This window comes from Lates calcarifer, linkage group LG6 (assembly GCF_001640805.2).
Source record: "Lates calcarifer isolate ASB-BC8 linkage group LG6, TLL_Latcal_v3, whole genome shotgun sequence".
In the NCBI taxonomy this organism is placed as follows: domain Eukaryota; kingdom Metazoa; phylum Chordata; class Actinopteri; family Centropomidae; genus Lates; species Lates calcarifer.
The window spans coordinates 12,183,810-12,207,246 of record NC_066838.1 but is presented as its reverse complement, the minus strand read 5'-3'; the positions used below and the strand labels follow the sequence as shown (position 1 = coordinate 12,207,246).

At 41.8% G+C, this 23,437-nt stretch overlaps 1 protein-coding gene and 1 long non-coding RNA gene across 2 annotated transcripts in view; one reads left to right on the top strand and one right to left on the bottom strand.

Moving 5' to 3' along the window:
* LOC127142562 (uncharacterized) overlaps positions 1-12,666 on the bottom strand; it is a 30,054-nt gene extending 17,388 nt beyond the window's left edge. Inside the window, exons 1-3 of the long non-coding RNA XR_007813403.1 lie at positions 12,584-12,666; positions 9,040-9,183; positions 8,624-8,741 (exon numbers count right to left, since the gene is read on the bottom strand). This is a non-coding gene — a long non-coding RNA (uncharacterized LOC127142562). The remainder of the gene's footprint in view (positions 1-8,623; positions 8,742-9,039; positions 9,184-12,583) is intronic.
* slc6a17 (solute carrier family 6 member 17) lies at positions 656-22,949 on the top strand. Its single transcript, XM_018666040.2, has 12 exons — positions 656-1,058; positions 4,786-5,213; positions 9,032-9,189; positions 11,084-11,210; positions 12,543-12,724; positions 13,518-13,628; positions 14,678-14,919; positions 15,044-15,236; positions 15,801-15,993; positions 16,079-16,238; positions 17,317-17,479; positions 17,595-22,949. Exons 2-12 carry the CDS (start codon positions 4,913-4,915, stop codon positions 17,955-17,957), a joined length of 2,193 nt encoding a protein of 730 aa, XP_018521556.1. The 5' UTR covers positions 656-1,058; positions 4,786-4,912; the 3' UTR covers positions 17,958-22,949.
* The last annotated feature ends 488 nt before the right edge of the window (positions 22,950-23,437 follow it).

The window sequence follows — 23,437 nt, the reverse complement described above, 5'->3', positions numbered from 1 at the left end:
ACTCACTGTGCCCTTAAGGTCTTGGACCATCCTCACAACTACCTGACACTTACCTATGAGTTGTCTTGATAATGATCCATGATCTTATATACAAAACAAAGAAAAAGCAAAAAAAAAGGGTCATGCAAACTTCTCTGAAGTCTGTTTTGTGAAAATAAAAGGCCACCCAGTCAGGCAGGAGAGAAAAAAATGGAGTGTGGAGCAGCGGCTGACAGAGCCAAGGGCAGAATAAATTGCTGGTGTCAGAGAGAAAAATGACTGTGCCACAAATTATCTACACTTGAGAAACTGCTATTAGGGAGCACTGCCTTTTTTTCCCCACCTATTTTAGTCCACATCACTGTGGGCACAACAGCAAATCTCTGACATGTCCATTAGGTATTAACATCAGCTACTGCCTCTAATGGAGGTAAACTGTGTCAGATCCCTTAATGTAAAACAACACGGGGAGAGCATTCTGACTATTCTCTAAACACCATTTGCGCAGGCAGCACATTCAATCAATTCGTTTAATGAACCTGATTGAAAGCTACCTGCGTGATGCTTGTAATATCATCCTGGGAAGACTGCAGATGTTCCTTTGGATCTGCTGCTGACGTACGAACGAGCGGGTGAGTCAAACCTGCGTCAGACTTCGTCGTGACTTGCCATAGTAATGTCTTCATCCTATGGCGGGGGGGATTTATTCCACAACACAGCCACAACCACGTGGAAACCAGAGGTGTGAGCAGGGCTTATTTTTGTTGTACTGCAGAGCACTTGCAGAGCGTCGTTAGAGCGCTGAAGTGAGGCAGACGGCTGCATTAAGCCATTACCTGCACAAGTTAATGTTATTATAGTGGCCAAACTTGTGGCAGGCGCTGAGCTCCTGCGTCAGACTTTACGCACCATGCGCCCTGTGTGACTGGAAGCTCTGTGATTTGGCATCTCTCTTTTTCTTGCGCGCAGAGATGTTGCATACGGAGACAGTGCCTGAATGAAGACACCGTGCACTCACTTTGGATTCATACTGTCACGCTGAGTCGGACGTTATAACGCCTGTGTGCACGCTACATAAGGTAAGAATGACACTCTTGTAACCATTTCCAGATCAATTAGATCAATTGATCAATTTAGATGCAGGTTTGTTTGTCTGTGACGGTTAAATAGTTTCGCATTGTTGTGAATAGCTCGAATAACCTGCGATGGTCTCCCCCCCCCCCCCCCTCCCCTCCCCACCCACACCCCCAACCCCAAAACACCCCTCTTGAAATCACTTGATAGAAACGAGCGACAGCTTTCAACCCCATCACCTGACAAATGGTGATTTCGCCGCAACATTGACGGTGAGCGTCGCTCATTAATCCTCCGTGTTTGACGATGCCGCGCCACGCGTGTCCAATTTCGGCTCGTGTATGACAAATTCAGCTGATCACTGCTGACTTTATGCTGGTGCTATTTGCATCGCTATAATCCCGTGATTCATTTGACCTTGACAAGGCATCAGAGGTTATATCCGCGTGGAGAGTCAGTCCTCCAGCTATGGTAGCTATATGGGCCTATGTGTAACGTGCCTGAAGGATGCCTGAAAATGGCCATGCAGGTGCTGTTTTGTACCTGTCACAATCACTTTGTTGTTCATGAGCAAATCCCAGCGAGAGGAGGGAGGTAATTCATCACAGCTGTCCAGACCTTATATTTTACAGTGACACCATTTTTTTTTTTTTTTTTACATCTCAAAGCTACAGATGGATCTGCCCGTGATGGCTGCCTGATTGACACTGCAGTAAATCCCACAACAGACTATTACCTCCAGCCATGCCACAATCTATCGCCCCCACAGTCCTGTCACAGCCGCTCCGTGTTATTTGCAGCTGTCCTTCAGGGAATATCATGTCTGTCCATTTGAGATGGTGAGGGGAGAGGTGGGCAACCACTGATGCTGCGGGGAGTGGATTTCAATTTTGCAGGAAGAGCCATTGCTTAGCAACCAGACTAGATAAAAGTGGAGCATATCTTTGTAGCAGAGACAGAGAACCTGTGCTGGTACACTATCAACACCAAACTGTCTGTGGAGACTTAACACATATATAGCTCCAGGATCACACATCTGGCTCCCTGGAGTTTTATGCACATGTTTATCACAGGGGTCTGTTACCACCGCTCATGTGTCTTTTAAGAGAGCATACAAACTTCACAGTCTGCAGCACCTTTTCCTGAATTCTTCTACACTAATTTCATGCATCTCATTCTCTTCTGTACTCTTTTTCAGAGTATCGTGCAAAAGAAAAACACACTTGTGGCCACTCGCTATGTTTCCCTCAAATGGAGATTGACTACTGAGTCATAATCTGTGACAGTGTCTTGCACTGTATGTGAGGTCCTGCTGCTTCTGTAATGTGCCATCTGTGTCAGCACATACTGTGAAGCTCTGAAAGTTGCTGCCGTATTTCTGCATCAACATATCACTGCATGGAGCCCGAGTGAAAATCTATCAGCCATATGTGTCCGACAGGCCACCATCATCTTACCCCATAAGAAGTAATTGGGGCAGTTTGTTACTAACTATACCAACATTTCCATTCGTTCGAAAAGCAGGGCAAAACATTGTGTGAAGAGTCTATCAGAGCTTCAACTCTCCACAGCTTCAAATAAATTCTAAAAAAAAAAAAAAATTCTAAAAAAAAAAAAACTCAGTAACTTGACCAAAAAATCATTTTTGTTTGCAAACATGTGTATCATTGCCTCACACCTCATTCAGAGAGTGTTCGATGATGAGTCAGTGCTGTATAGTTGTGGGCTGCTGTGGAAAAGGTCACTACTGCTCTGGGATCTGTGTCAGGCTCGCAGCCTCTGAGCTGCTGCATGTCGTGACTGCAGGGGCTCATCGCCACCATTGAGGAATGTGATGTGCGTGCTGCTGGTGCAGTCTCTGGGTGGGCTTTAGAGTCCAGCCGGCTGGCAACCGTTCTTGAGAAGTCACTGCGAATAAAAGCAGAGTTCTGATTTCAGTCGGCTCCATCTGTTTTCAGATTAGAGGCCTTGTTTCCAGATCAAACACCTCTGGCTTCCATTCTCTGCCCATGAGCTGCCAGAATGAAAACTCAGATCTCGTGCATCCCACACAACTAAACCAGAAATCTGTGTTCAAAGTCTGGTTCAGTCATTTTCTGCTCCTGAAGCAGCTTCTCTGGCATTTCATCAAGGTTGTCTGCATCGTTGATTGTTAAGCTGGCCTTTAAGTAATTAGTAATTAGTGAATATACTGTAAATGTTAACTGTTTCACAGTATTTTCATGTCATTTCAAACACTAGGGTCAAGTGCCTTGTCATTTTGAGTGTTTCTTGCTTGCAGGCTACAGATTTCCATTTTAATTTAAAATAATTAGGTCTTTAGAGTTTATAGGTTTTATAGCAGAGATGGGCCACCTCACCTGAGAAGAAGACTGCAAATTCTGTATATTAAAGGGAAATAAAAGACTTTGGTTTTTCAAGCATGTTAATGCTTAAAACTGAGAACTGTTTTAACAAATATTCCTATTTTTAGCCTGTTTTGTACTAGCTACTAGTTAGCAAACTACTAATGACTAAGTGATCACAAGATGAGAAATGTCAGGATCTGAGTGGTTTACTGCTGCTGCTAAGACAAGTAGCAGCAGCTCTTTGTTAAACAGTCATTCATGCAGGGGTTTCAGACTTTCTGGAATTTCTGATACAGAAGCTCTTGTGCTGCATCGTGATCTACACCAATTTCCTTCGAGGGAGGCACTACACACAGAACTGTAGGATCATTAGTGCATTTTTGCAAAGGACCTCTGATAAGGTCACACATGCCAAAGAACTTGAGGAGACTAACTTTCCAGAGAGGTTTTCTCTGCAGGACAACACTTAGTCAGAGCTGGAGTACTGGATTCTTCCAACACAACAACTGAAATGTTAAAACAACCTGCAAGACAGGACGCTGAAGCTGTGTGATGAGAAAAAAATACAGTCACTAATAACTGATGAAAACTGTGCTTAGAGGCTGTTGTTTTACTGCCCCGCATTCTCCTGAGACCAGTAGTCACACAGACAGACTCACTGCTCACTGCTGTTCATGCTATTCACATGACTCAACTTTAGTATAATGGGCTCTGCTGTGAAATGGCTTGTAATTCAATCTGTGTGTCTCATTCACCATAATGAAGTGGATTACTGAAATACCTCACTTATGGCTGTAAACTGCTGCAGTTTTTCAGTCATTTTAAAATACTCTGAATTCAAACTAGCAAACAGGAAAATCAGGGGACATTATTTGGAATCAAAACGGTTAAAGTCACTTGTCTAAAACAAGCAAATATTTATATTTCAGAAGCATAGGGAGTTTTTATCATTTTTACTGGAAAAAATGATTAATCCATTATCAAAAGAATTTTTCATTGCATTAAACAACGTCACCTTTAAGGTTTATGACTTATTTTTGAGTATCTTCTAAGATAAAGAGCCAGTTCATGGGTCACCAACAATAGTAGCACGTTGATGGATTTACTGTAGAGCTGCAACTAAGCTATTTTCATTATTGATTAATCTGCTGATTATTTTCTGGATTAATTGTTTAGTCTGTAAAATGTCGGAAAATAGTGAAAAATACTCATCACAACTCCAAGGTGACTGCTTCAGATGTTTTGACCCACAGTTTAAAAGAGAGATATTCAGTTTACAATGAGATGAAACAGAGAACCTCTTCCTCCAATAACACTAGTATGTGCAAATGTTTTTCCAAAGCACCCACATTTCCTGTCTGTCTGCAACCTTTTCTCTTCACAGATTTAAGAAAAAAGCACAACTGTCTTTCCCCTGCATCTTCCCAGCTTCCTCCACCTCCTCATCTCACGCTCTCCTCTCCCTGCTGCCACTACCTTCACCCCTCTGAGGGAACTCTTGTGTCGCAGCCATGCCAAAGAACACCAAGGTGACCCAGCAGGAGCACAGCAATGAACCTGTCACGGAGTCTGTGGCTGACCTGCTTTCCCTGGAGCACCCCATGGACTATAAGAGCAGTCAGATGAGCATGGGCCTGAGTCCTGGCTCGACTGCTCCAGTAAAGGCCCTACTACCCTCCCCTGACCCAGATGCTGAGGACGGCAGACCGGCTTGGAACAACAAGCTGGAGTACATCCTGGCCCAGGTGGGCTTCTCTGTGGGCCTAGGTAACGTCTGGAGGTTTCCCTACCTGTGCCAAAAGAACGGTGGAGGTAGGTGAACAGATGTCTGTGCACAATTTTGTTGAATTTTAGCAGCTCAGTGTCTGTCTGAACCACAGAAACCTGAGAGTTTTATGTAGACCAGTGTGGAAAGCATAGTAACACTTCCCGGGTTTGGAAGTCAGTTCCTAATTGGGCCACCCATGGTGAACATGTGTACCCTCGGGGTGCTGAGTAATTGTTAACAATGAGAAATGTTGTGCTGAGTCAAGGCTGTTAATGTGATTTTTTTTTTATTAGTCCTGTAAAATCCTCAATAAAATAAGTGGCCAGATGGGAGTAGTTACTTTAATAGTATGTAACAATTTTGATTTTGTTCTATTGTATGTGTATGAGATTTGTTTACTGTCCATAGTCTTGTCCAGGACACTGTCTGTGCTTGGCACCTATTTGCAGAGACATGATATGATGAGAATGCCAAGTGGCCTCCGTGATCTGCGTGAAATTTAATGCTGTAATGTCTCATAAAACCTTAATTTGCATCACATTACAGAAATAAATTTCTTCTAATTCAGCTCTTATTTTCTCAGTTCCAGATAAAGTCAGTAAGTACTGTTTCGTGTTTTCTGTCTGGAGTTGCACCTGAAACACAGAGCCCACTTAACTCTTCAACACGTAAACATTTCACACAAGGTCAAACCGGTGGAGCGACAGTTTCAACCGCCTAAAATTCTGTACTGCCAAACTGCCACATCTCAGATACAGCACTGCACTGATGCATCATTATTCTGATTAGAAATAATCACAGTGTGATGACGAAAATCTGTTTGCTGTCAGGTTTGTACATATAACGTGAATAGATTTCATCACTGATAGAAGTTTACAAACAGGACATAACATATAAATTATTGAGCTTCAGAGGTGCTGGAAGGCAGATGTTACTTTTGGACAGGATCTTTATGCTGAGCTAAGCTTACCGACTGTTGGCTCCAGCTTTACAGACTTGAGAGTGGCATCAATCTTCTCATCTAACTCTGGCCAAGAAAGCAAATAAGTAATTTTGCCTTTCAGGCTGGACAGTAATTTGATATTACTGAATGTTGGTAGAATCATATGGTAGTGATAAGATCATGTCAATATATCATTTTAAAAATTTAGTTAACTAAAGTGCCTAGATTTGTGTCTTATGTAATACCTTACCACATGTTTAATATCTCTAAGCTTTCATTTTAATCTCAATATATATCAGTTTGCAGTACATATCATAGCCTGTGCTGCACCTCTCTCTCTTTATTTTAAAGTCTTACTCAGTTCGCTTGTTGACTGAGTAAGACTTCTGTTTGATAAATTGTGTCCTATCAACCAATTACCCAACTAACTGCACAAGTCAGAGGGACAGTCACCTCAACATTTCTTAGTGAACTTCTGTCAGCAGCTTCGAGATGAGGGAATATCTCGTCAGCGAGATGCAGTACCACTGAGAGCTCTGGTATAGAGGTGAGGTTTCTCAGCCTTATCTCTGTGGTTTTATGATTTACTGGTTTTACGATGAGATGAGAGGGTGGTGGTGACTAAGATGGAGGAAGTGGAAGAGTAAACTCTGATTCTCTAGGCTTTGAGATATTGTTTGTTCTACCTCGTGTGGGAGGTGTGTGCAAAGAGGTTATTTAAACGCATGATATCACAAGGCAGAATATGTGTGTATTTGCACAGTTTAATAGAGTGTGTGCATGTACTTGTGTGCAGTAATGAGTGTGCATCCCCCGCTGACTCTTTAGTAGGTGCTGCATTATCTTGTCTGGGCTTGTCCTAGTGATGTCTCTTGTCCATCTTTGTCCATTATTACATCTTCCCCGTCTCACTCTCTCTCACTGTTTCGAATCAAATTGTTGCTTATTTGCTTATTGTTGTTTATTATATTGTCATATCTTAAAGAAAACTAACAATAATTAATCACAAAATAAGATATAATAATAAAAGAAGGTCATATAGTCCACAACATATAAAACTTATGGAAACAGAACACTTGCCTCACCCATCAAGCCAAGTCTCCCTCTGTGAAGCAGTGGCAGCCACAGACAAAAATTATTCTCTCTTACAAATAAACAATTTAATAAAATTTATTTATGTTATCTTGTTTGTGTCTCCTGGTGGAACCTGCTCACAGTATGTTAACATCTGTGTCCACTGCAGGCCACAGCAGTCCAGACCAGACAAAAGTCCTGAATAAGCCACTTGTGGCTTTAATGTTTTTCTCTGAATTTGTGACGGCCAAGTGGTGAAGGCAGTGAACTGCAGTTTATCTGTGCACGCTCGAGTCTTGCTCCCAGTATCTAGTTTAGTATATCTTCATGTGTATTTCTCTACTGGGGATAAATAGTTTTGTAAAAGTGTTGGACAGAACAACATGCAGATTATCTCCTCATTTGAACCCGAGGTTTATCCTGTGGGTGGATTATGAGACGATAAGTCTGCAAACTTGACAGTTTAGGAGGCTTAATTAGAAACTGTTTATCATCTGAGGAGCATGAATGCACTCAGGAAAGACCAGGAATTCACCAAAACATGAGGATGAAGCAAATTACTTTGAAATCTGGTCATTAGTCAAACAGAGAGATTTTTTAGACTTCCACACTGACCCCTTAGGAAGGTATCTCTTCTTAAAAATGGTGGATTACAACCACACCTAAATGTATGCAGTGTTTCTCTATACACGAGACTTAACAAAAATATATTTGTAAAAAAGAAAAACAGTCATAAATAGGCTTAAGTTACTACTCTGAGAGTTACAGTACACCTCATCATGCCAATCCTGAAGATCAATATCCTTGACTCTGAGGTTAATATGAAATTGAATGTATTCTGGTTTGATATTGCCACAGTCGTGGCATATATATGATACCCTACTTTAAATACGAATGTTTTTAATCTCAGAAATTCAGAGAGCCAGAGGAAAGGTCAAGGTGTCAATAAAATCATTAGGAATTATCATTCTCTTGGTGACCACTGGAGGATATAATAATATATAATGTTCTGGATTAAATTACTGAACAGACTCACCAATCAACTTCACCATTCTGTGGACACATTGCTAATGGGGCAAAACCTTTGGTGGGGTATTTCGTATAAGGGTTTTTCATCAGGATAACTGATAAGCAATATTTGTAAAGGAAAACAATACAGCTGGCTGTTACCCAGGCAGGTCCCCACTAACACATTTTGTTTTCCTCTGTTTTGAGTGTTTGCTCAGAATAGACATCAAAGATCTCTAAAAGGTAGAAACACAACAGTTACTTCTAACAGCCCAGATAATAATACCACTGTGTAACATGACACTGTGTTCCTGTCTTTGTTTCCTTTGTCTGCTGCTAGCTCTAATAGCCACTCACAACGTTATCAGTATTTTTGATCGAGTCAAACGTCACAGTCATTTGTTTTTAGTCTGGAAACAGGCTGCTCACCCCAGCTGTCCATCAGCATGAGCCCATCCTCTCTGGATTTGGATGGTTTTGTCACCATCGTGCCCCTTCATGTCTTGACGTAAGCAGGACTGAACGTGCTCTCTCTCCATTGTCCCCTCTGCAAAAAAAAAAAAAAAAAAAAAAAAAGATGACCATATCTGACAAAGTGCTGAATGGAAGTTGAAGATGAAGAGGGAGAGAAAGAGAGTGTGTGAGAGGGCAAAGAGGAAGAGAAAGGGACTGGAAATAGTGAAATTAGACTTCAAAAACAGAACCTGACAGAGATATACTATTATACTATTCAGATTTTGTCCTGTACTATACATAGATTTCATGCACATTAAAATAAGCAAAGCAGCTGCACATCCTGCATTAATCCTTCTTCCCTCTAACCCTCCTCTGTCTCAGGTGCATACCTGGTGCCATACTTTATCCTCCTCCTGCTCATTGGCATCCCCTTGTTCTTCCTGGAGCTGGCAGTAGGTCAGAGGATCAGGCGTGGCAGCATCGGCGTGTGGAACTACGTCTACCCACGGCTGGGGGGCATTGGGGTTTCCAGCCTGATGGTAAGTGTTGACATGGATTCATTATAGTTAATCACAGTGGAAATGCTTAACAATATGGCATAATTACATAGTATTCACCAATTAACTGATGTAGCTCTTAGTCTATAGCCACGTCAGCAGCTCTTTGAGGCTGGTGTATAGTGAATCGTGTGAGCATGCTAACATTTGTTAATTAGCAGTTAAGACAAAGTGCAGCTGAGGCTGATGGGAGTGTCTTTAGTTGTTGAAATATTTGATCAATTGAAATTTTGAACAGATGATGGCACTAGATGAAAGGTAAGGGGTTATTTAAATTAATTCTCTGGGGAATACAGATGTCTGAACCTGATGGTAAATGACCAAAAGCTGTTTAGACACTTCACAAAAAACCCCAAATATCAACCTCATGGTGGCACCAGAGGAGAAGTCAGAGGATCACCAAAGTCATTAGGATTCATCATATTTTTGGCAATGCATTCAGTAGCTGATGAGATATTTCAGTGCCATCCATAAAAATAATTTATTAGTGATGCACAAGTCAGTGGTAAGATGTCGTAATTTAAACGTTTTCATAGCCAGACTGTCACACATGAAGTCTTACACATCTAAAATCTGTCATTGAATTATCAAACACTAACACTTCAGTGGGCTTAAATGGTGGCTGTAAAATGGTTGAAGGTCATCTTGAATGAATGTCAGTTGTAACGTAATCCAGAGGTTTTCACAGTGGAAAATGTCCTATGGTGAAGAGGATTTTGCTGCAGAGGGAGTTTTAAATGTTTCTAGGAGCATTTTTTGATACTTTCACCCACTTGATGTGTTGTGACTGACATGAATTCAGGTTGACCAAAAGATTATTAGTTTACTCTCACCTGTTGAGTATCAGGGAAGGATCTAGTCCCATTAAACTGAGTGTTTACCTTCTGGAGGGAGACTGGTGACTTAATAATACTTGAGGTGCTGTTATAATTGGAAAAACCTATGATACATTTTTTCCACTCTACAGTCAGCTGTCGAGACCATAAAACAATAAAACAGAGCTACAATTACAGAAGATACACATCAACCAAAGGGGTTTTTTGTGGGCTCACAAACTGAAAACCCAAGCATTAATAAATGGTTGAATAACCATTAAAAAGATATTGGTGACAATTTATGATCTCTTTATAAAATGCTACACAGTAATGTGGTAGCCTACTGTATTGTATATCACGATTACCGCACACTGTTAAGAAATAGAATGTGTATTTAGGACCGAGGACTCCATGTTATAGGATTGGTGTTGGATTTATGATGGTAATTTCTCTTATTCTCAAATGTCCGCTCATGTTATGTGAAGAGACATCCAACGTGCTGTACACCTCAGTCCTCTGCTTGCTCATACTACTCCCTCTTGATGATTTACAACGAGTGGCAAAGACCAGCGCCAAACACTGTCATAATCTGTCCCCATCATCAGCAGGAGTAGTGACCCATCATGTCCCCATCCCATCAGCGTCATCAGCCTAAAACATATTCAGTCAGTGGATGAATCGGTCAGTCAGTGATCTACTGCGTCGGTCTTTCTGTTTGTCAGTCATTCTGATGGTGATTTCATCAATCTAGTGTAAAAGAGGGCAGGGAGAGGCCTGGCCTGGGGCAGTGAGGCGTGTGGCAGCTCAGATGTGGCAGAGGGAGATTCAGCAGCTATAAATACCTTCTCATAGAGGACCCCAGCCTTGGCTGCTGAGAGCAAACAGCTCAATAATTCATACGCTCTCCGACTTAAGCTGTGTGCTCAGCGTCTGTGCCCTGACTCAAGAAGAGGCGTTCACCTCAACAAACTGCATGCTGTTCCTCCCCTGTGCTGTTTGTATGTTTGTGTGATTGTTTTTGGAAGTGACAAGTGGTGTTATTATCTCTCATTTCCCCTCAGGTTTGCGGTTTTGTGGGCCTCTATTATAATGTGATTATCGGCTGGAGCATCTTCTATTTCTTCCAGTCATTTCAGTATCCACTGCCTTGGGCTGAGTGCCCCATCCAGAGAAATGGAACCCAAGCCAGTGAGTTCACAACACAATACACCACACAACAGAGCTGAAAGTGTAACAGATGTATAGCAAAAGACATGTGCGCACACAAAAGACCCTTTTATTATAAAGCCCTTGACATTGGCTGGAGGAAAAATGAATACTGCAGAGTCGTTCAAGACAATTCCATATTCAGCAAAGTATCTCAGCTGATTCAGACACACAGGCAGTCCAACAATACGCAGGGCGGTGCTTAAAGCTGCAGAACGTGTCTTTGCATTGAAACAGCTTGCTTCGCTGTGGCTGTGTAGTCAAGCAGCAGCATCTGTGCAGTTTAACAGAGAAGTGGTTGTGCTGTCTCCATGGCCAGGATGGCCCCACACTTCATCCTACTGAGTAGCTCTGTTGGCGAGGCCTGTCAGATAGTATGACCCGACTAACAGTGTCAGTACCTCGAATGGCTGGAGGTTGGTGGAGGCGCATACAGGCTATGGCAGAGTAAAGGGCATCAGCTTTCATTAACATTCGAGGGCAGGATGTCGGCTCTGCTTATGATAATGAATGCAGAGGGAATGCTGTGGAGCATGCAGTGGGATTTAGTTTGGCCATGTGCAGAGGTGGAAAGTACAGTAATGAAGTACATTTACAAAAGTATTGTACAATTATGAAGATAATTCTAGTTGCTAGTTACCTTGCAGATTAAAATTTTGAATCATACACTGGAAAATTCTCCATATTAAGGCTGTGACTTTTCATTATCAATAAATCAGCAGATTGATTTCTTGATGACTCATTTTGTCCACAAAGTCAGAAAGTAGTGACAAATGTCCATCAAAACTTCTCAGAGAAGAAAAAGAGACATCCTCATATTGCTTGTTTTGTCCAACTCTCCAGATTTTCAGTTTGGATTTTTGCTTGAAAATAAAGAAAATATCAAAATAGCTCCCACGTTAATTTTATGTAGATAGACTAATCAATTATCCGACTGATGTTTTCAATTTTTGATCCTGAAATATGAAGAAATCAGCAGTGAGATGATTTCAACAATTCTTTGAAACAAATGAACTTACTTAAAGAGTTTTCTGAACATCAGTATCTTGAAATAACAATGACATTTTGTCGCATTAAATCAAGAAAACTTTTATTTTAGGGAATACTTGTAATAAATTCATCTGTTTTGGGAACCACTTGGAATAATCTCTTCAACAATGTAGTGAATACAACCCTCTAAACGTAGCCTCTCTGCATACTGGGTACCTTACTTTTGATATTTTGAAGTTCCTGTTGCAGGTATTTTGTATATGTGCACACTGCACTGTCTGAGCACTGTTAATGGCATTTCCCTCCCGTTCCCCGCTGTTGTAGTTGTGGAGCCAGAGTGTGAGAAAAGCTCAGCCACCACTTACTTCTGGTACCGCCAGACTCTCAACATAACCAGCACCATTGACGACACCGGCGGCCTGAACTGGAAGATGACCCTGTCCCTGCTGGTGGCTTGGATCATGGTCTGTCTGGCTGTCATCAAGGGCATCCAGTCCTCCGGGAAGGTATGGGTTATCCATGGCTTCACAGCAGGGGTTGAGCCTGCAAACCATTAAGATTAACTCTGTGCATTTAACTAAAGCAGCATGGAGTCAGTATAAATAAGAACACCATAAATCATTTCAACAAAATCTTAAAAATCATATTTTTAATCAATAATTCATCCTTATCAGTGAGTGTTTTATTCACTCTGCTAGTGCTTTTCAGTCAAAGGCAATATGCTTAAGTCTGTCATCAGCACTTGCCTATTTTGGAGTCTCATCTATATTATGGAAGAGAGAGACATGCAACATTAATAAGCTTAAACTGAACCAAGCAAAGACTGGTTCAGGATGCAGATGGAAAATGCTCCGTTTGGCAACAACTGAAACAACATCCTGTAATCTTGATCCAGAGAGTGAGTCATACACCACAATGCAACATCCAGCCCACGGTTTCAATAGGAAAAAATACACAACAGAGAGTGGATCGCCAAGGTTTGACACGGTTTTTTAAACACTAAACTTAGTAATCCAATTATCATAGTCCATGCTGCAATGATTCCCCGAAATGCTGTAGGAAGGATTTTTTTTTTTTGGACTCATCTCTCCAAACCTCAAGGAGTCCTCTCCACATTTGGTAAGATTTCACAGATTCAGTGCCAAGCAAACACAAAGAAATTCTGGGATTTATTCATGTGTGTATGTGTGTGTGTGTGTGTGTGTATTGTTGCAGTTCCTCCTCCATGTGTGAGGCCTCAGAAAAGCGTGTCCATGGCAACACTGTGTGATGTACTTGACTTTCTCTCTCCCTCTTTAGGTGATGTACTTCAGCTCCCTCTTCCCGTACGTGGTGCTTTTCTGTTTCCTGGTACGAGGCTTGCTGCTGAAGGGGGCGGTGGACGGCATTGCTCACATGTTTACCCCTAAGGTGAGACGAAACAACTAAGCTAAAGCTAAATGAGGGTTACCTCTGCAGGATTGGGGAAAATTTACAGAATAAAGATCACAGGTGACAGTTTGCTGTGGTTCTCCAAAACGTAATTGTGGTGTGCGGAAAGGGAAAATGCAGTCTCAAGCTTGATGCTTTCTAAATTCTGATCACTCATTCAAGGACTGTTGGCCAGACACACATGTAACTTAACTGACACTGTCTATACAAGCTGTTCAGCTTCAAGTGGCTGATGGTTTCAGCTACTTTACCACCAAGGCCACTTAGATCCACCCAGAGAAAATGTCATTAAAATCCACATAATGTCAAGTATTGGGTTGATGTCTCCCTCTAGTGGTGAACATATGTGATTGCATGGAGAAATGGACACTGAATAGCATCATTATTTACTGTCAATTATTGCGCATTACTTTATTTGCTCCATGATCAGGCAATGTAGTTGGACTATCTGCTGACATTAGATGTCAAAGAAGAGTAAGAAACAATACAAAGAATACAGATGCATAGATTTATTGCTTTCACACTGTGACATTAACTTTAAGCCTCAGGTTGTCATCAGAGCTCTGAAAGTTCACCTCACAGTGCAGTATATTGCAAAAAGTGTAAACTTGAGGAGGTCTCTGTTATGACTGTATTATGAATTATTAAAACTTTTTTATTGAGTATTTCTGTATCCAATCTTCAGTTCCCACAGACGCATGTGGTTCTGATATTACAAACATATGTTGTCATTGTACAAACCCACCGAACTTTATTTTGAATTCTGTTCCCAGGCCCAAATTTCCAAGGATACCAAACATGCTGAATTACAGGGATTATGTTTGTGAATTAAATGAGTCTCAGTTTGAATATTTCTATCAGGATCCTATGAAATTCAAATGTTGAAAAAGTGTGTGCGCAGATGTAGATGTAGAATATGTATGAAATATTGTCATGAGGCTACTTGAGAGGAGAGCATAAGTTTTCAAGGGTTTTAAGAGGATGAACGACAATAAATGTGATCCATCACTAATCTTTCTGGTCTCCAGCTGGAAAAGATGTTGGAGCCACAGGTGTGGAGAGAGGCAGCCACACAGGTCTTCTTCGCCCTGGGTCTGGGCTTTGGAGGCGTGATCGCTTTCTCCAGCTACAACAAACGAGACAACAACTGCCACTTCGATGCAGCGCTGGTCTCCATCATCAACTTCGTTACCTCCATCCTGGCCACTTTAGTGGTGTTTGCTGTGCTGGGGTTCAAGGCGAATGTGATGAACGAGAAGTGTGTTGTCGAGTGAGTGCGTCATACTGTAACACACGCTATCTGACCTGTCGGCCTTCGGCAGCTGTCTTCACTACGATCTTCACCTTCTTAACACATCCATCTTTTCCACATCTCCAATTTTTCTCCTGTGCAGGAATGCGGAGAAGATCCTGGGCTACCTCAACACTGGTGTGCTCAGCAGAGAGCTCATCCCTCCTCATATCAACTTCTCCCACCTGTCTGCCCAGGACTATGCAGAGATGTATGGTGTCATTAAGACGGTGAAGGAGGACAGCTTTGGCCAGCTGGGCCTGGACGCCTGTGTGCTGGAGGACGAACTCAACAAGGTGAGTTGGCAAGATGAGAGTATGATTATTTATCTGTGTATTTAAAGATGTGAATAATAGTTGAAATGTTCATGTGTAAGTGATAATACAAGGGAAGTGGTCCTACAGTATGAAATATAACAGTGAAAGTGGAGGTGGCGAGCACCATTAGGTGGGGCAGAATAGTGTTTTCTCTCAGTTACACTAAGCTTGTTGCTGTCTGGAAGGCTCAATGGGCATCTCCTAAGTAAATTTCTATGCAGATGGGTCAAGCTCTAACCAGCTCCAGCTGCATAGGTCTGCCAGTTTTGAGCAGTCCATCTACAGTGTGATTTTTGCCTCCTGTTATTTGTTCTACATTATTCGTGTATTCATAATTTCACATTGGTGATGTTGGAATTTTAAGTGTAATCCACTATCACACTCAAAGTATGTCTATGAGCTCATTCCGTTAAAGGGCTGTACTAAAATTAACAAACGAAGTTAAGTGGGTGATTTTCCACATTGGATGATTTTTCTCCTGGCAGAACATTAGCCACCCTTGACCACTGTGAACCTCTTCACCTCCCTCTCTCCAACATCCAGGCGGTTCAGGGCACTGGCCTGGCGTTCATCGCCTTCACTGAGGCCATGACGCATTTCCCTGCCAGCCCCTTCTGGTCTGTCATGTTCTTCTTCATGCTAATCAACCTGGGGTTAGGAAGCATGATAGGCACCATGACCGGCATCACCACACCCATCCTGGACGCCTTCAAGATTCGCAAGGAGATCCTGTGTGGTGAGTCTTGATTCTGCTTATCCTATGCTGCAACTTCTTGTACTTTTTATGTATTTCTGATTCTGTTTCCTCTTCTCTCCCTCAGTGGTGTGCTGTGTCATAGCCTTCTTCTTAGGCCTGCTGTTTGTGCAGCGTTCAGGGAATTACTTTGTCACTATGTTTGATGACTACTCGGCTGGTCTGCCTCTCACTGTGGTGGTGATCCTGGAGAACATCTCTGTCGCCTGGATCTACGGCACTAAGAGGTAACTCAACCAGATATGTAGACTGAAGCCACATTCTGATGTAACTGATTTTCAGGCAACATCTTTAGTGCCATTAAACATTTGCAATATCCAATCGGTCTGTAAAGAGAGCTCAGGAGTCTGTCTCAAAACTGGGTGGACTTGCATAGTCCACTTAACATGTATGCATCACTTTCCCCTTCATTGTAAAGGAAAGGTTCTAAATATTTTTCCCCTCTTACCCACAGTAAGCAGAGGTCTGCAGATACTGCATGCAGATCATGTCAGCAGTGGCGTTTGGTTTGTTAAAATTGTGTCAAAAACTGTATTTGAAAAACTCAGCTGCAAGGTTACTGTGGCTTTTTTTATGCCTAAATAAACTATAGAACCCAAGCGTATAGTTTGGACTCTCTTCTTTAAAAAAGCAGAAATGAAACACAGTAACAACATACATTAAACTTGTTAAACACAACAAACACGGTCACAGACTGGTGTGTGCTCTCCAGGCTCTATCAAGCTAACAAGCACAGACAACTTGTTCTGCATATTTTTAGAAGCAGGAGCTGACTGAGGCCATTAGGCCCTGGGATGAAACTACAGAGCTACTCAGAACTGCAAATTAAATAATGAAATATATCACTTATTTATAAATATTCATTGTTTAAATGGTTGTGACCTTAACCACACCTTCATGTCAGTTACACATAGAGAAATACTGTGTATTATTGGTGAGACACAAACTAATCTAAAGCTACCAGAATACTGGCCACAGACCTATGGAGGCTTAAAACTGCTACAAAGTCATGTAAATACAGATGCTGACAAATTCCAGGCAGTTTTTTTTTCCAGTTACTGTTTTCACAGAAGAAATAACAACAAACAAAAGGCCTTTTTCACAGTAGGCCTTTTTCCTTTTCTTAGTAGTAAAAGCACCAGTGTTACCATCATTGAGAACAGCCCTGCTCTATTCAAGTCATTACAGTGTGACCGTGAGCCGCCATGAAAGATGCCAGGACCCTTAAAACCCTGAAACTGAAGCAGCTAAATGGAATTTAGCCAATAATTATAATTAGTTAAACCTTCTTTCCTTCCTTCTCAGGTTTATGCAGGACCTGGAGGACATGCTTGGTTTCAGGCCATACTCGTTCTATTACTACATGTGGAGGTACGTGTCACCAGCTGTCTTGGTGGTACTCATCGCTGCCACTGTCATCGAGATGGCTGTCAGTCCCGCAGGATACAACGCCTGGGTTGAGGCCGAGGTCAGTGTTCAGTTCCTCCTGTCTAGGGGCGTGATGTCTCCCTTCTCACCTCTTTTCCTCTTGCCAGTCTTTTCACGCCTCTCTGCTTTTTTCTCCATCATCCTCCCCCTGCCAGGGCTCAGAGCGTTTCCAGAGTTACCCTCCCTGGGCTTTAGCCATGGCCTACGCCCTAATTGTTGTGGCCATGCTGCCTCTACCAATCGTCTTCATCGTCCGTCACTTCAACCTGATCTCGGACGGCTCCAACAAGCTGTCCGTCTCCTACCGTAAAGGCATGATGAAGGACATCTCCAACCTGGAGGAGCAGGATGAGCAGCGCTTCATCCTCAGCAAGAACCCCAGCGAGGCTCCCTCCCCGATGCCTGCCCACCGTGCCTACCTGGGCCCTGGTGGCACTCAGGAGATGACCAACACCAACTACGGCACCAGCACCAAGACGGGCTACCAGAACATTGGCTCGCCCGAGTCCGAGCTATGATCCCCTGATCTCACAGTTCCTCCCGTCCATTAAAACCCAGCCCTGCTTTAGAGAGAGGGAGACAGAGGAAGAAAGAGAGGAACGGAGGAAGTCAAGAGGGAGAGGAAATTCACTGCCGGTTGTTGCAGCGTTCATCACACCTTAACCCCCAGAGCTGAACCCCCCCCATTCTCTGCTCCATTGCTCCCTGCCTGCGGTTCATCCCTTCTTCCCATCACAGGATCCACGTTGCTAATTGCCTGTCAATCCCAGCTGAGATGAAGTGATCATGGGAACGTGAGTCCCACCGCATTCAAGGAGCTTTTCCATCTGTCAAGGTATTACAAAGGAAGAGAGAAAGGGGCAGAGGGGAGAGCAACAGAGGGAGGAATGAAGCATAGAAAGGTCAACTGTGGGCTTAGATACAGGCTTTGTTTTGTAATGAGCTCTGGCTGAGGTCAAGGTGTGTCCAACGCCAAAATCCTTCACGCTGTACTGAAATGTAATCCCATATGTTTACTGGTGTGGAGAAGGTTATTTTTTTAGACGGCTGGATGTTCCTAGCTCTAGGAGACCATCATCTCTCTCTGGTTCAGTTGTAGAGGATTGTTATTTGTGGGGACAGGATGGAAGGAGACTCAGAAAATAAAACACACATCTTCATCCTGATCTGTATCACTGTATGAGAACATTTCTCATCTACAGTTATATAACAAAATGATTACAAATGCATCTATAACAGTATGTAATAAGTGATTCTGATAGTGTTACAAGCACATTATCTTTGAGTTTATTGTGCCTATCATGCATCAGCAATAATAGCCAGTCAAAGTAGGGTCCTCATAAAACTGTGGATCTCCTTCTATCCCCATTTTCCCCACTGATGTAGAATTCTATACATATGTGTTGTGCAATAGTCTGAGATGTCAGTTAATCGTGTATATACACCGACAGTAGTGCAAAACAAGGTTAAACTTTTTGCCTCGTCATTTCTTTCTCTAAACACTGAAGCACAGACCCCTCTATCGTTAGAGCATCTCTGAGCCTTAACACAGAGCGGTGCTTTTCGTTTAAACAATCCTCTCTAGAATAAAAACAGCAACGCTCTGGAGTTGTTTCCAACACGTATGGTCGTTGTGCTGCTCCAGTCGCAGCTGGCCTAGACAAAGCTTTTCCATTTTAATCAATCATTTTAATCAAGTGGTTCCATTTTAATCAATGCCTTAGAAGGGCAGAGGTGGCGGTGCATGAGTAGAGATAAGCAGAGTGGCTTGTTTTTGATCAGCGGGGTAGCTTCATGCGCGTCTGTCTCAGTGTTAAAGAGAGGCAGACAGAGAGGGAATTGGTAATGTGAGTTGTGTCTTTGTGTATGTGCAGATGTGCGTGCGTTGTGAGTGTGTTGTCGTCTGCCTCTGAACGAGAGCTCCCAGTGACCCTGCCTGGTTAAAAATAGAGCTGTTACCCAGGGGAAGCCGTGGCAACGCACCATAGATACAGCTCCTCTTCTGATGTGGAGGAGGAAGAGGAGAGCGGACACCTTGCTTTGTCTGCTCCACCTGCATGGCTGTTTGTTCAGCAATACAGAGATCAGACATTTTACTGTCAATGTCCTACAAGAATATCTCTCTAATGTTGTTACAGTGCTTTGATTAAGAGGTTCACTGCCATTAATCATATCTCATCCCTGAGAGGATGATGATGTAGGTTCAATTGTTGTACATTCCTCAAACTGCAACCACTATGGACATCATTTCATAAGCACTACAATCTACACTTTGGTGTCTTTTTGTGAACTAAGGTGTGAAAACTAAAGCCTTTTTATTTTTAATGTATAATATTTTATGACAATGTATGTGTAGGGTGATAATGTGGAAAATGTACCATGATATAAATGTTTGGAGTAAGTGGTAATACAGAGTTTTCACCACCGGGTGTCTCTGCTGTCCAGCGGAGGAGCCGATGACACGCTCTCTCTGAAGGCCCCTCCCTGAGACAACACCAATACTTGAGACTGAACAGATGTAGTGTGAAGCACAGTCAGTCACATTGTTTTGGTGCCTGAGCAGCACCTCTGTTGTCTGTTTAGCCTTATGCTTCCTGTCATTTCATTTTATCGATTATGTAGTGTGTTTACGTCGCGTTCGGACCAACAATGTCTTGTCTCATTCACTTGAGCACTTTATTAGATAGGGACCCTGGAGTTGTTTGTTAAGCACACATCTGACAGAGACTTTGTGTAGTTTAAACATTGGCTGTCACAGAATCAATGAGTTATACATATATGTGTGTGTGTGTGTGTATGGAGAGGGAGGGAGAAAGAGAGAGAGAGAGAGAGGGAGAGCGAGCGAGCGAGCAGTAGGGCTAAATGCCCATGAAAGGCACAAAACACAAATGTCTCACAAGCCAAAACCTTCTAGTTTCTACTGCATGTTATCACAGAAGATAATTGTGTTTGCATGCTAAATTTTAGCATTTTAACAGGCTATAATCTGGCATCTTATGTTAAAAGCATGTTAATGTGTTGAATGTTGCCCTGTTATCATGTCAGCGTTGACCAATGCTTCCATGTCATTGCCTGGCTCTATCACTGTGGGTCCTCTTTATTTTATGTAAGAGCTGATCCATGCCTGTGTGCTGTAAAATGTGAACATGTGGTCTCTAACATGGCTCCTGTATCTGCCCTGCTTTCAGACCTCAATGAGTTATGTGTCTGCCACATGACTACAGTGCTTGTGATATATGGCTAGGTATAAACTGAACCTATAAACCCCTTAATATCATCTATTTTTCCACTGTCTTTCATAGATTTGTATGTTCTTTAATCTTCTCTTGTTAGATATTTTGCAATAATTATACTAATGGGGTTTAAATATAGAACATCTGCATTACAGCAAGTGAAGGGCAGCAATGCAGCACTATAAGGATGTGAACCACTGTGAAAACACAACAGAAGAAAAAGGAAAGTGATCTTGCCACACTTGTCTTCCCCAAATCACAGTTAGTTAAGATGTCACAAATGAGCATGTAAACACTATTATCTATTGCAAAGATCTAGCATGCGCAGACATGCAAATCCTCTGTGATAATATACCTGATGTTTTGGCCTGTTGGTTTGTGATACAAATGGCACATAACCTCAGGTGACAGCACTCACCTGTATAACTACTGTGGCTTTGGCTTAAAGTTAAAGCACATTTAGGTGAAGCACAGGAACGTGAGCACAAAGGAGTTTCATGTCTCAGTAGCAGTGAATTTCAGCAGTCAATGAGCTAAAAATACTGTGAGTCAGAAACTTGTAGATCGTGTTAGTTATGGTCTGATTCCTGCATCCTCCAAGAGGTCAATGGAGGATAACGCTGTACTCTGAAATGCACTGCCTTCTTCACAGGAAGCTTAACTGCACCATTAGTTTCTGCACCTGTAGCTACAGACTGCTCTGCACAACAAAGAGACATAACAATTATAGCAAACTTCAGCTAATACTGATGTGGTGGATCTTGCACAAAGACAGCACAATGACAGCACATGAGTTTATATTTTCCTTTAGAAATGGCAGCATTCAGTGCTATAGATGTAGTTATATGACGTCACATTTCACAAAGGAGTTCTCCCCAGTTCCAGGCACAGCAGGTCTTGCCTTAAATGTTTAAAAACACTTCCAACCACTGTTGAAATACTCTGTGGCAAAAATGTCTTCTCATATTGGTTCAAATTAGCCAGTAATTAAGATATTGGCATGTAGTATTGATATTTCATATTTATGATTCACAACAAAACTCCAACTCCAGGGTCCTTGTCTTGTCCATGTGCCCGTTGTGTTGCATTATGTACTACAAAGCAACTTCTAGAGCTTAACTCGGTGAAAATACTGAGATGAACTCAGCAAAAGTAGAGTAATAGTGTATTTATTTAACAGTGCAAATAGTCTTTACGTGACCAAACCATAGTTATATTTATAGTATTTAAGACTATGTATTTAATCTGTACATATTGATGTACATTCTGATAAATTCACACTGAGTATCTATAGTAAGAGTGACAGGGTGTATACTTGAGCTGTAAATAATAATTGTATATTTTGAGATATTTTTTGATTTTTGTACTGTAGGTAATGTTCCTTTAGTGTCTGTTGGTTTGTGGTGTTAGTGTGTGGTTGTTCTCAATCAAAATAGCTGAGCGACTCTGACTGTGTGTATGTGCGTGTATATATGAGTGTGCGTGTAAAAGTATATGTAGGTTTTTGATGTTTAAATGTGTGTTTTTTTCCTCCTCTGTCAGTGTTGTGTGCTGCTGATCCAGTAGATAAAAACCTGTTGTTACAGTGAACTGGGAGCTCTAAAGTAAGTAAGCAGTCTCTCTCCTGTGTTTCTCACCGTTAACTGCGGTGGCTTCCAGCACAAAACTGGCAACACAATCAAAAAAGGTTTGACTGTAAAGATGAGACAGAAAATTTAGTTTTTTGGTTGAAGAGAGCGATAAACTGTATAAACAAACAGGAAATTAAAATAACCACTTCTATTGAACAGAAATGTGTTGTGTGCGTGTGTGTCGTTTATTCTGTTTTACATGGAAGTTGAAATGCAGAGATGACATGACTATAATGACAAAATGTTTTTATGCCAACATGCCAGGGAGTGAATTTCCACAAATTTGGCACAAATGTTTATTTGGACTCAACGATGAACTGATTAGAATTAGGTGGTTAAAGGTCAAAGGTCACTGTGACTTCGCAAAACAGGTTTTTGCCATAACTAAAGAATTCAAGAAGTTTGACTAATCCAAATTTCAATGTGAATTAATTGTAAGTATCAACAAATATAAATATAAATGTCATTTTTTCTTAAAATGGGTCCTAGAGAGGTATTAATGATATATATGTGCATGAAAGAGACATGAAAAGGACGAATGATGTCTGTAAAACATTTTAGAGGAAGTACTAAAGCAGTAAAATGTGCTCACATATCAATTCTTTTTGAAGAAAAACTATCAATAAAGTATTGCGAAATATAAAAAGTTATGGTTTCATTTCAGTTAAAGTTCCACCTCAATGTCATCAAGCTATGATATGGCTCTTCAAGAAAAAAAGATTTTTTCATCTGACAGCAGAGATGAAGATATTTTATAGTCTCTATAGAAATTGTAACCACAGACATGAGATGATGTGGCTCTAATCTGTTTATTAGCCGATTTAACACGGAAGTGATAATCAGTTGTTGCATTAACATCCAATGACAAAGAAGAAGATATTTATTAATTGCCCCAGTCAAGCCCTATAGCTTATTTTGACTCTGGGCTACTTGGTCAGAAACGGACGCAGCAGTTTGGCCTGGTCTCCCACAGTGGTCTGCACAGTCTGCACTTTAAGCTGCCAAAGCCCAACGAGCTGAACTGCAGCATGTGAGGACACGCACATCACAGAACCAGGCTCGTACATCCATCGTAAAGCAGGCTTTTTGTGGCCTGTCGACAGGGACACATCATTGTGTCTTTTGAATTGTGAG